The 12,447-nt window shown below is 44.5% G+C and overlaps 1 protein-coding gene across 3 annotated transcripts in view; it reads right to left on the bottom strand.

Annotated features, from left to right (window-relative positions):
- Window positions 1-5,602: 5,602 nt before the first annotated feature.
- MAP3K9 (mitogen-activated protein kinase kinase kinase 9) overlaps window positions 5,603-12,447 on the bottom strand; it is a 95,648-nt gene continuing 88,803 nt past the window's right edge. For all 3 annotated transcript variants that reach the window (XM_081881387.1, XM_081881388.1, XM_081881391.1), the window contains exon 12: window positions 5,603-6,227. In XM_081881387.1, the coding sequence (XP_081737513.1) occupies window positions 6,200-6,227 (28 nt within the window). In that variant the 3' untranslated portion in view covers window positions 5,603-6,199. The remainder of the gene's footprint in view (window positions 6,228-12,447) is intronic.

Here is a 12,447-nt window from a genome sequence, read left to right as displayed (position 1 = left end):
AATACCCTGTGAGGTTAGGTCCAAAGTCACCCAATGAGTTTCATTTGTGAGTCAGCATTTGAATCCGGGTCTCTGACACCAGCAAGAAGGGCTTTCTGGGAGTGCTAATCAGTTGATCAGTGAACCCCACTGAGTAGGGATTGGCTGTGCTAGGGAGCTTCCTCTGCTGGCCTCAGGAGTGGGGCAGGGGAGCGGCGTTTGGTGGAAATTGCCAAATAGGGATCCCTGCCTTTCAGCATTTCAGCACCGTGGAACATCTGTGGCATGCATGCTCATCACTGAAGGCTGCAAAAGAGCGTTGAAATGACAAATGGCCAGATAATTTTGTAAGATTACTCACAGTGTTTCACTATTCCCAGAAATACATTATTGGCACTTTTCTCGTCTTCATGGATGCAGCCAAAGCACTCAGTCATGTCAAGTAGTTTTTGTATCCCAAGCTATAAAAAGATCTGGAGGTGAGGACATCTTTGGAAATCAGCCAAAGCAATTGGACAGGCACTAAGACACCAGAGTGGTTCAAAACACTGGACTGGTGAGTTGCATGGTGTGATTGTCATGGAGAATTGTCTGGTGGGAGAGAAGTACTCAACTCTTGCTCTGCCCACACTTTCCCCTCTGCACAAACCGTGAGTCTAGTTTAAAGATAAAGAAAAACTGTGAGTCTAGTTTAAAGCTAAAGAACTGTAAGCACAAGCCTTGAAGTTGATCATCTGAGGAAGCTTGAGTGCCTGGTTACTGCCTTTTCCAATATTTCTTTATATATAGGGGGGGGGGAGAGATTTTTACAAATAATTTCCAAAAATCATATATACTTTCTTATCTTATACAATGTTTTGGCCTTCCATCAACCACATCTGAAGATTTTTCAACCTTTATCACTTAATCTACATTTCTTAATTTCTCTATTACTTTTAATTATCCTTAACTAATAACTCTCTTCATAATCTTCTCTGCAATACTTCGCATAATCCTCCTTACAAAACTTATTGAAGTCCTACTAGCGTAATCTGTTTATTACCATTGCTTTTCAAATAGTTCAGATATTTACTCCAGTACTCTGAGAATCTCTGGTCCCACAGGTTTCGGATCCTTCCTGTCATCTTGTCTAATTCTGCATAGTCCATTAATTTCGTCTGCAATTCTTCTTTCGTCGGTGGTTCTTCATTTCCATTTATGTGCCAGTAATATTCTTGCTGCCTGAGAGGAGTTCCCTACGAGAACAGACTTTGCTCGTGTGCTCGACATCGATTCCACAAATCATATTTTGTTGCATTGTGCAAAATATGAGCAGGCCAGAGCTGAACTGATATTACCCTTGCTGGTACCTTTCCCGGGAAAATCAGAGGCTCACTATGTCAGGTTCCTACTGGAAGACCGGACAAATGCTAGAACGTTAGCAGTGGCAAAGTTTTTATCGGTGGTTGCAAGAACAAATGAGCCCTATATTCTAAACAAAATGCTTGATTAACCTGGAGGTAGGCTGTATGAATTGTGTATTGATTTGTAATGATTTGTTGGGTCTCTGGACCGTAATAAAGATTGATTGATTGATTGATTGATTGATTGTTGCTGCCGTTATTGCATATAAAAACAATTTATTATCCTGTTTGTTAATATCCTCCCCTACAATGCCAAGCAAAAATGCTTCATATATATATATATATATATATATATATATATATATATATATATATGTATATTTCAACATCTTTTTCATCTCATTATATATCATTTCCCAGAAGCTTTTCACTGCCTTCTCCAATATTTCTAGACTCACATCTATACATCTAAATCAGCATGTTACACAAACTCGTGTGTGATTCATCTCCCCCCTTACTTTGTAGATGTGTGAGTGCCACCCTGGTGAGCTCTCTTTCTGTACTGCTCCATGTCTCTGAATTTCAGTCACTCATACGCTCTGCTGTGGGGAAGCAAATTTGAGGACAGGCCCTGATGCTGTTAAGAGCTCTGAGGACCCACTTGGACAGCCCACAGCCAGGAGAACCCTCCCATTGCATCCCTTTCAACACGCTACACCCCCTTGAGGTTTTTATGCTCGACTTCCAGTGTGTCCTTATCCCTTTGGGGAGAGGAAGTCCAGTGTGACCGATACTTACTTATGCTTCTTTATTCATTACTTGGCACCTTTTCAGCTGCAAAGCAGGCACATCCCTTCCTTGAAGAACTTGTCTAAAAGTCTCGCAAGAGAATTTAAATAGAATCTGTGCATGTTACTATTACAGAAATCATGTGATGGAGTTGCCCACTTGAGAAGTCCTTCCAGAACATAATTTCCAGGCGTGCAGTTCAAGCTGTCAAAATACAGATCTATGCTGCTTTCCCCCCCCGCAATATGTTTTAATAATTTGACTGCAGTGAGAGGGCAAGAGTCAGCAGAGGGACCACAAATGTGTGCTGGGGAAGGTGAAGACAAGAGCAAGGATGGGAAAGATTATGATAGGGCAGAGTTCGGCTTCAGTTGTATCAACTGAACCTTGGGCCCTCCAGAACTCCAGTTGGCCATGAGTGATGGTGCTGATGGGAGCTAGCGTCTAAGACAACCAGAGGGCCACAGGTTCCCCATCTGTGATTTAAGATGTGTACATCTGGAGCTGGTACAGGTTTGTTTTGTATTGTTGCAGGAGACACTCGTGCTGTGACATATGCACCTGACTCTGTTCAGAAGTTTGAATAATGAACACATAGCAATCAGATTTAGTAGCCATGATCCTCTTCTTCCACACATTCATATCTACATGAATGAGCATGTGAATGGGGCTGAATAGAGCAACACATCTTCGCGACTTAGGAAGTGGATTGTTCTGTAAGACTGTTTAAAGTGTGAGATTGAATTCCTCTTGCTCTCTTTTTTACATCTTTAAAAAAGAAAGAGAAGAAATAAAATTCTTTCCGTATGCACCTACCCAGACCCTGAGATCATCTTCTGAGGCCCTCCTTTGTGTGCCTCCTCCTTGAGAGGTCCAGAGGGTGGCAACACAAGAACGGGGCCTTCTCTGCAGTGGCTCTCCATCTATGGAATGCTCTCCCCAGAGAAGTTCGCCTGGTACCTTCATTACACACCTTTAGGCGCTAGGCAAAACCATTCCTTTTTAACCAGGCCTTTGGTTGACCTGATTGACATCCTATACCCTTTTAAAATGTGGCTCTTTGGGGGGGGTGTTATTGGGTTATTGTTCTTATTTTGATTTTATATATTGTGATCTTTTCTGTGAACCGCCCTGAAACCTCTGGGTATAGAGTGGTATATACAGTGGCACCTTCATTTAAGAACAGCTTAATTTATGAACAACTTGGATTAAGAACGCTGCAAACCCAGAAGTAGGTGTTTTGGTTTGTGAACTTTGCCTTGGAATAAGAACATGTTCCACTTCCTGTTGAGTGTGTTCCATTTGTAAATTGAGTCCCCCGCTGCTATGGGAAAGCACGCCTTGGTTTAAGAACGCTTTGGTTTAAGAATGGATTTCCGAAATGGATTAAGTTCGTAAACCAAGGTACCACTGTAAATTCAATAAATAAATAAAAAATAAAAATAAAATATGCATGGACATGGTAAGAATACAAAAGAAAAACAACATAAATATAAATCTTGTAGTATGTTTACGGTATACGTTTAGAGAAAAACCAATAAATGAGCATTAACATCTAATTGTAAGGAAAAAATAAGGGGGGAAATAGGCAAGCAACCTAAGTCATAAATGGGAAAAGCAAACTGGGGAAGCGCAAATTATAGCTACTTCCAAATGAAGTATATACTTTACGGGAACTATATTGAGATAGGGTTGGTTAACAAGAAACATCACAAGGGTTCACCAAATGTCCACGTAATCCTCAGGCAATTCCCCACATCGTTGCATTCCTAGCTGGTCAGATCTTCTGGCAGCACAGGACTTGGTGGCAATTCCAAAAGAATCGGTCTGAAAAACTGAATTGGGAGGAAAACATTACAGGGAGTGCCAAGGCATCTAGCCTTTCTAGTCCCTATTCCTTGGGGAGGGGGAGGTTTGTGTCAGTATTATTTTATCATCTTATTTTGAAGACGACTACGCCTGTGGGTGGAGTGGAAAGACTCCCACTTCTTGTGGGTTAAGAGATTGAAAGAAAACTTGGGTGTATCTGAATTCATACCTAGAGGATTTCCAGGTATTGTTGTGGCACTCCTTAACTAATCAAATGTCACCTTCCACAAATGACAAGACACAATGGTATGCAGAACATATCATCCTAGTCATAGGGACAGGTTGCTGGAGAAGGGAGCATAGTTGGTGTGCCTTATGGCCCACAAGGGAGGGAACGCAAGGTGTATAAAAGGTAGGCAATGCATAAGCCAAAGAGAAAATAGATTGTGTCACATAAAGGCCACAGTCCAGAGGTAATTGTGTGTGACCCTCGCAAGCAGACTGCGATACATGAAGGAAATCATGCAATATGAATGCAGACTAGGCAATATGCTTCTATTTCTATCCCAGCTCACTTAGTTGCAAGCACACACACACACAAATCAGCCCTAATAATAGCAAACTTTTGCAACACTTCTGCAAAGAATTCAGAGATACTGTAAATTCTGACAAATCTCCAGAAGGAAGGAGCACAACGATCATAGAACAGCCTGATATTTGAACTTGATGCTAAGAAGGTATTCTTGGCTAATAGCAGGGTTCCAATAATATTATCCATATCTATTTTGGGGAGAGTGCTCTTGAGGTCGGTCCTGTTTGTGGGTTTCCCACAGGCATCTGTGATTCTATGATTCTATGATTCTATGATTCTATGATTCTATGATCTGGCCACTGTGAGAAGATGATGCTGGACTAGATGTGCCATTGGTCTGATCCAGCAGGCTCTTCTTATGTTCTTATATTCTTAAGTAAGGATGCTGGAATCGTATGCTACTAAAGAGAGACCCAACCTTGTTAAGATGAAGGCGATGTATTCCACTGAACTGTTGAAACTTCACGGGAAGCCGCATCCACAAGTGCCTTGCAGGAATCTGTGTATTTGTCAGGGACTGGGCAGAGGAGGAAACCAGCTTGACCCTCCCAGGGAGGAGGAAGAGGAAGACAGTTTAGATTTACAACAGGGGTTTGAGGGGGGTCACAGCTCATAGGCAGATGAGGGGGAAAGTTGGGAAATAATGGGAGGGGAGGAGGAAGAGGAAGCACCAGGGGAGCGACAGCTGATGGATACAGTGTATTTAGAAAGCACTCCAGACCCCACCCCACCCATCTCCCAGAACCCAGAGAGCCTTGAAAGTAGGAGAGCAAAGAGCTCAAAGGCAGAGGGCACGTAGCAGCACCCGTAGGAGTGACAATGCAAATGACGAAGGAGTAAGTGGGAGAGATGGGGGGGGGGTGGAGATTCACTCGGGACAACGCCATTATCCAAGAGGCTGGATTCCATAGCCTCTTTCTGTAAATACCAACTAAAAAGTGGACGGTAAGAAACAATACCTTGTCTTTGTACATTTGTTGCAACCAGCTGGGAGTTGCTGACAGCAGCCTGACAATATTAGTATATTATTATTGTATTGTATTGTATTGTATTGTATTGTATTGTGTATATATATGTTTGTGTTTATTAGTATATACTGGTAAACAACATTTCCATGCGCTCTGGTTTCTGTCACGGTGTTCCATTGCGCCAGAGGTGGTTTAGTCATGCTGGCCACATGACCCAGAAAGCTGTCTGTGGACAAACGTCGGCTCCCTCAGCCTGAAAGCAAGATGAGCGCTGCACCCCATAATCACCTTTGACTGGACTTAACCATCCAAGGGTCCTTTACCTTACTTTATTAGTATATGGTATAATAAAAATTTCTGAGTTTAAAATATTCCAGCAGTCCATTCTTGAGGGTAAAATATAGCATACTGTTGTCACACTGCAACACAGTTTAAATGAGAAGACAGAAATAAAAGAAAGCATCCAGTTGAAATTGAGAGATTAAAATATGAGACAGGAAGTCACAAGAGGTGGCAAACTCAAACCATGTGTTGTCTGATTTCTTGGCACCGGGAACCTATGACTGGCAGGTTTTAAAGACATCAAAAAAATGTCTTTAAATGTCTTCACAGACATCCTGTGAAGCTTAGGAGAGATATGAAAGCAATGGAATCTTGTTCTCTGCGCATCAAGAACAAGTTATGCAAGATCTATGATTCTAGTCTTCTATGAAGATGGGTTAGATGGGTGGCAAAGGCAGAGCACCACTGAAAGAAAAACAATGAAGGAAGCAGGGGGGTAGGCTGTAACAATACAAGCTCAATAATACACAAATGCTTGACATTGTTAATTAGATGGCTGCCATGCATCCCAGTGAGGAAGCAAGGTGAATATCAAGTATTTGATTGTCGACTGCAGACAATGATGTATTGTATTAATTAGATTTTGCCAGTATCAGATCTTTCCAGTAGGAACAGTGAACTTATAAAGCGTGATCTAAAAAAAACAACTAAACTGATCCTATCTATTCCCAGGGTGAATCTAAAAAGTGGAATCCTTCTTGAAATATAAGGTGCACAGCATGACAAACTATTATTTAAAACATGAAATGAATGGTGAGAGTGGCTGATCTTAAAGTGGGGGCAGTGGAGGATCCAGTCTCAACCTTCATTTTAAACAGACAAAAATGCCAAAACATTACCAGACAACTGGAAATAAGCTGTACATTGTTCAGACTGCAGCCTTCATCATTTAGAAACCAGTGTTTCTAAAGTGTTTAGTGTTTAGGCAATTGTTTAGAAATATGTATACCACATACAAAAGATTCCACTTATTTGATGCAAAATCAACCTCCTTGTAGAGAGTGGTGAAATGTTGTGCTTTTTTAAACGTTACACTGGCAAATGCAGTGGCTGGGATTTGCCCGCTCTTACCTCTCTGCCCAAAGAATTGGAGTCGATCTGATATACTGACCTGGGTAAATCTATACAGTCCTCTTCATAGACTGGATGATTATGCCATAATGCGTAAGGTATTGTGTGCATGTCTAGTATTTCTCTGAATCAGGATGGCTCATTCTGAAATTGCACTGCAAGCATTCAGATGACCTAGGCAACCACTCCTTTGACAGAAGCCAGGTTGCCCCCAGGCCAGAGTGAGTTGTCTCTCTCATTTAATCTGTACTGTACTTTCTAACCTACGAGTCCAAAAATATTTAGCTTAAACCTTCATCCACAAACACCTTCTCAGGTCTCTGCCTTGTAAGTTGGCTATGATAAGATAGCTGCTCCAATAAACGTCTACTCCATAGACTAGACTCCCCTGCTTGGTAATCTATATGCTACCTACCTGATTTTCAAAATCAACTCAGTGTTAACTTTAAAGAAAAAAAGTCTCAGCCATGCCCTGGAATGTGCTTGTCTCTACAATAAATACCTTGGTGGACATTTCCATTCATGTTTGGACATGGACAGACTATTCGTCCCATTTGCATTGTGTCCTTAAAACTCTTAAAGTCAACAAACACTGTCTTTTGTGGCCATAAACATGCTGACTAAGTCGATAGTCACAGACAAGGAAAGGCTGAATATATCCTTGTCCTAGTCATCACCCAACCCCCTCCCTCTGCCCAGACTACTACTACTACTTCTACTTCTTCTTCTTCTTCTTCTTCTTCTTCTTCTTCTTCTTCTTCTTCTTGCTTTAAGAGATGTACCAATCTGTTCTCCCATTCATCCCTTGATACCTTTGCTTCACCCCTCCCTCTGTTCTCACCCCAGCTCCACCAAACTTTAGATTGTATGCTCCTGTCAGGGACTGGGCAGAGGAGGAATGGTGGAGACTGCCTCCCCACCCTGACCCTTCCAGGGAGGAGGAAGAGGAAGACAGTATAAATTTACAACAGGGGGGTTTGAGGGAGGTCGCAGCTCAGAGGCAGATGAGGGGAAAAGTTGGGAAATCATGGAAGAGCCGGAACAACACCCAGCTGACACATCATCATTAGAGAGCATTCCAGACCCTCCATCTCCCAGAACCTGGCGAGCCTTAAAAGTAGGAGAGCAAAGAGCTCAAAGACAAAGGGCACGTAGCAGCACCTGTAGAAGTGACGAATGAGGAAGTGGGAGAGACGGGGGTGGAGAGTCACTCGCGACAACACCATTATCCAAGAGGCTGGGTTCTGTAAAGATTGAAATAAAAAAGGGCTGTAAGAAACTTTCCTTTCTCTTTATACTTTCCTGGGCGACCAGCTAGGAGCCGCTAACAGCATCCTGACAACTCCTTGAGGAAGCGGTCTGACTACTTTCTAATTCTCATGCTGCAAAATGCCCTGCATGTGCACTGTTGGGTTTAAACAACAAATAAACAAAAGATCTGGATGCAGGGACTAAGGCCCTGGTAGTCAAAGAGCAACAGAGAGATTGCAATCATGTTTAAAAGAGAGTGTGCATAGTGTAGCAGTTAGAGTATCGGACTAGGACCTGGGAGGCCAGGGTTCAAATCCCTGCTCAGCTATGAAACTCACTGGGTGACCTTGGGCCAGTCACAGTCTCCCGGCCTAACCTACCTCACAGAGTTGTTGTGAGGAAACAAACATTTTAAGTGAAGAATATTATCCCAGTCTGTAATAGATTTGAAATTATTTTTATATATGGGATTGTGTAGAAACAATGCCAGGCTAGGACAGACAAACGGTCTAACATGGAATAAGGCTCCCTCCTATCCCCATCTCTGCTAGATCCATTTTACCAACAGGAAACTAAGAGCAACTTGCCAATGGTGGATATCATGTGACTTCATGGCTGAGCCTGACTTTGGAAGCAGGGTCTCAGGTCCAAGATCGACACTGTTCGTTGGCCCAGCCATCATACAAAAGGAAGATACTCTACATAGTAAAACTGATGTTCTTCAGCAGCTTTTTGAGCAGAGAAAATGTTTGCTCAGTTAGACAGTACATTGTAAGACTAGCTGTGACTAACCAGAGTAGTGTGTGTGTGTGTGTGTGTTGGATGTGACATTTGTAACAAGTCTATAATGCAAAACACAGAGACTTTTATCTGGATGGTCTATAGCCCTGCTATGCTGATGCTAAAATTCTTTATCTGTTGTTTAAGGGCTTCCACCCACTTATTTTATCTCCTTCTCCAGGCTTTATCTGTCTGGCTTTTTCTGCACTAGTAAATCCTGCCATGTTTGAGAAAGTCTGCCTGGCACTACCATCTTCCCCTTAAGCCCTTGTAGGAACTGCTTGCCTTGTTTGTTGTGGACAATGTCAGATAAGTGTTGACACCTATTATAATGAAAGTATTGCTAACTCCCTGGGACAATTTCCTTTTCCTCCTTAGGCAAAGAGAATACTCTAAAATCCAGCACTGTGCATTTTATTGCATGGAATTCATCAAAATGCAATTAAATGCCATCAACAAAGAGACTGATTGAGTCTTTTATACCTGAACTGGAGATAATTGCCAAAAGATGACTAACGGCAGTCTAGTAGGATTTTCGTCTCTTTTACTTCTATGACACACCCACACACCATATCAGTAATTTATATGATTAAAGCTCACAGGTTCTGTCTCTGGTTTCTACCACACACACCATTATTTGTTGCAGAAACACACACGCAAACACCCCTCAAGCCTTTACTTTCTTTCAATTAACCTATATTTGCAAACAATCTATCTCACGTGTCCATGTATGCACACATATGCATATGGAAGTCCTTCATATCATTTTTGTTGTTGTTGTAGCTTGGGAAAACTGCTAATCTTGAAGGGAGGGGGACAAAGTTTTTCCAGCTGGGCTTTGGTAGTAGTTAATAACCGTGGCATAATGAAGGGGGAACACAGGGAAGCAGAACTTTGGGACATTTTCAGAGCAGGAGCAATGACATCACCAGTTGGGAGCACAGGGATAATTTATGGAGCCTCCTTGCTCTGGCAAGGGAAAGAGGTGATAATGAGGCTTTCAAGTATGCTTGTACTAAGGAATACGCTTTCAGCAGAGACTGTGTTGTTGAGCTCAGGACCTGCTTATAGGTTTCCCACAGGCCACCCTGAGAACTAAATTGCTGAGCGCTTAAGCATTCATCCTGACCTGTTTGCACAAAGTCTGCATAGAGGTTATAAGGCACCAGCTGTTTAGTGAGCATTCAATCTGAGTTGTTTGTGGAGGGGTTACACCACCATGCCATGTCACAAATGTTACCCCACATTTCCCAGTGCAGTTTGTCACTTTATTTACCACAAGAAACAACTAATTATTGGGGGGGGGGTTCATTGCACAACAGCTCGAAATCCACTTTAATTGGGCAACTTGAATCCAGTCACAATGGAAATAGGGGAACACAGGGGACACAGCCTTAAGCAGAAGTTAATATGGCCAAGGACCTGGGCAGGGTGGAAGCATGTGGAAACTTGTAGGACTGGAAGAGTCTTGTGACTCTGTTCTGAGGGGGTTGTGGATATGAATGGGACAGTGTGTACAACTGGGCCAACAAAAGGGATGGTCAAATGCATTGAGGAAAAGGCTATCAGTGGCTAGTAGTCATGATGGCTATGATCTCCATGATGATGGCTATGATGACAGTGGGAACAGGAAGGAGATTATTGGACACTAAGGTCTACTTCTGAGGGTCTTCTGGAGGTTCCCTCACTGTGGGAAGTGAAGTTACAGGGAACCAGGCAGAGGCTCTTCCTGGGCCGTGGCACCCTCCCTGTGGAACGCCCTCTCATCACTTGTCAAAGAGAAAAAGAACTACACAAATTTTAGAAGACACCTGAAGGCAGCCCTGTAGCAGGAATTTTTTTTAATGTTTGACTTTTTTTTTATTTTTAATATTTTTCTGGAAGCCACCCTGTGGCTGTGGAAACCCGGCCACATGAGTAGGGTATAAATCATAGGCGCCGACTCCATGGGGCCTGAGGGGGCCCGAGCCCCCTCAAAAATTCGTTTGGGGGGGCTCTGCACCCCAACAATTTAAGAAAATTATTAGTTATATTATGCTTTGTAAAATCACAAAATTATGTTGGTATTTTTTATTTTCCTTGTTTGACGATAGTTACCTTTTAAAATACATTCAGTAATGAGTTAAAACAAAGCCACTCCCGATCTAGAGAGGGGGTGGGGTTGCGGGACCCATCAACAATCTCGCGGGGCTGGCGTCAGCCCCGCAAGAAGCGGGGATTCCCCCTAGCTCATTAATATTCACCGCCCACGGCGGCAGCCAATCGGCTGCTGCAAAGGGTGGGCCCTCACAGATTCACTTAAGGTCGGGGCAGCCCTTTCGTTCCCCCAGCAGCAGCGGTTTGGAGGTCTTGGGCCCCCCCAATATTTTTTATAAGTCGGTATGGGCCCCCGCCCCCCCCCCAATATTTTTTATAAGTCGGCGCCCCTGGTATAAATAAAATAACTACTACTACTGGGGGGGGGGGTTGTACTAGATGACCCTTGCGGTCCCTTCCAACACTATAATTCTTTGATTCTATGACAAGAAGGAGAGACCTTCCAAAGACCCAGAGCCATTGAAGGACGAAAGAAAAGGCTCTGTATGCAAAAAGCCCCAGGTTGGATCCATGGGCATAGACAGGATTTTTGTTTGGGGGGCAGGCTTTTGTTGGAGGGCGGAACCTCAGATTTGTATTGATTCTTTTTATTTTATTTTATTTTATTTGGGGAGGAGCAGCTGCCCGTGGTGGCTGGATTTCCCCAGCAGCTCCTGGTAGGGCCGGTAATGTCCTCTGAAAAGCAGCTGCTGCCACTCAATGTGGACAATACCGACGAGACTCCGCGCAAGGCAGCTCTCGGGCTCTGAAACCAAATGGACCGATCCTGCCCTCCAACTTTTGGACTTCAACCGTCCCGCCACTGCCCCCCCCCCCGAGCTTCGTGCCCTCGCGCCCCAGCTCCAGCCGCTCAGCGCAGCTCCCATTTCGCGGGAACCCCGCGCGTTTTCCGCACAAGTCTCCCTCGTGCCCCAGGCAGGCGCCGCCCGCTCCTCTCCCACAGCCAAGCGCAGGCGCCGGAGAGCCCCCACCTCCCCGGTTCCTGCCCCTAATCAGAAAGCGCCGCCTGCGCCTTTAAGAGCTCGCGTACCTAGGCTGTAAACAGCAAGGAAGGTGGGTCGCCGCGGCGCGCGCGTGGCTCGGCGTCCGTCCCCCCGATTTGCCGCGCGCTCCTTTGCCTACTCTTCCCCTGCCTGCGTCGCCGCCTCAGATTTTCTCGTTGCACCTCAGTTCCGGAGCGCCCATTTCTCCTGGCGGCGGCGAATGAGTTCGTGTTCGGGGAGTGAGCTGAGCTGATCCTCGCCCCCCCCTCGCCTCGCCTCCCCCCCCCCGCGTGCCGAGCGAGAAGCTCCTTCCGGGTTAGCCAGAATTGCCCCCCTCGCAATCCTCGCCCCAACATAACACGACGCGGGAGGCGGCGGCGGCAGCAGCAGCCAGACACCCGGCGCGCGCGGGGAGCAGCAGGAGCGGCGGCGGCGGCGGCGGC

This window comes from Podarcis erhardii (genome assembly GCF_964252035.2).
Source record: "Podarcis erhardii genome assembly, chromosome: 1".
Classification (NCBI taxonomy): domain Eukaryota; kingdom Metazoa; phylum Chordata; class Lepidosauria; order Squamata; family Lacertidae; genus Podarcis; species Podarcis erhardii.
The sequence above is the reverse complement of the archived record's forward strand: the minus strand, read 5'-3'. Positions and strand labels throughout refer to the sequence as shown.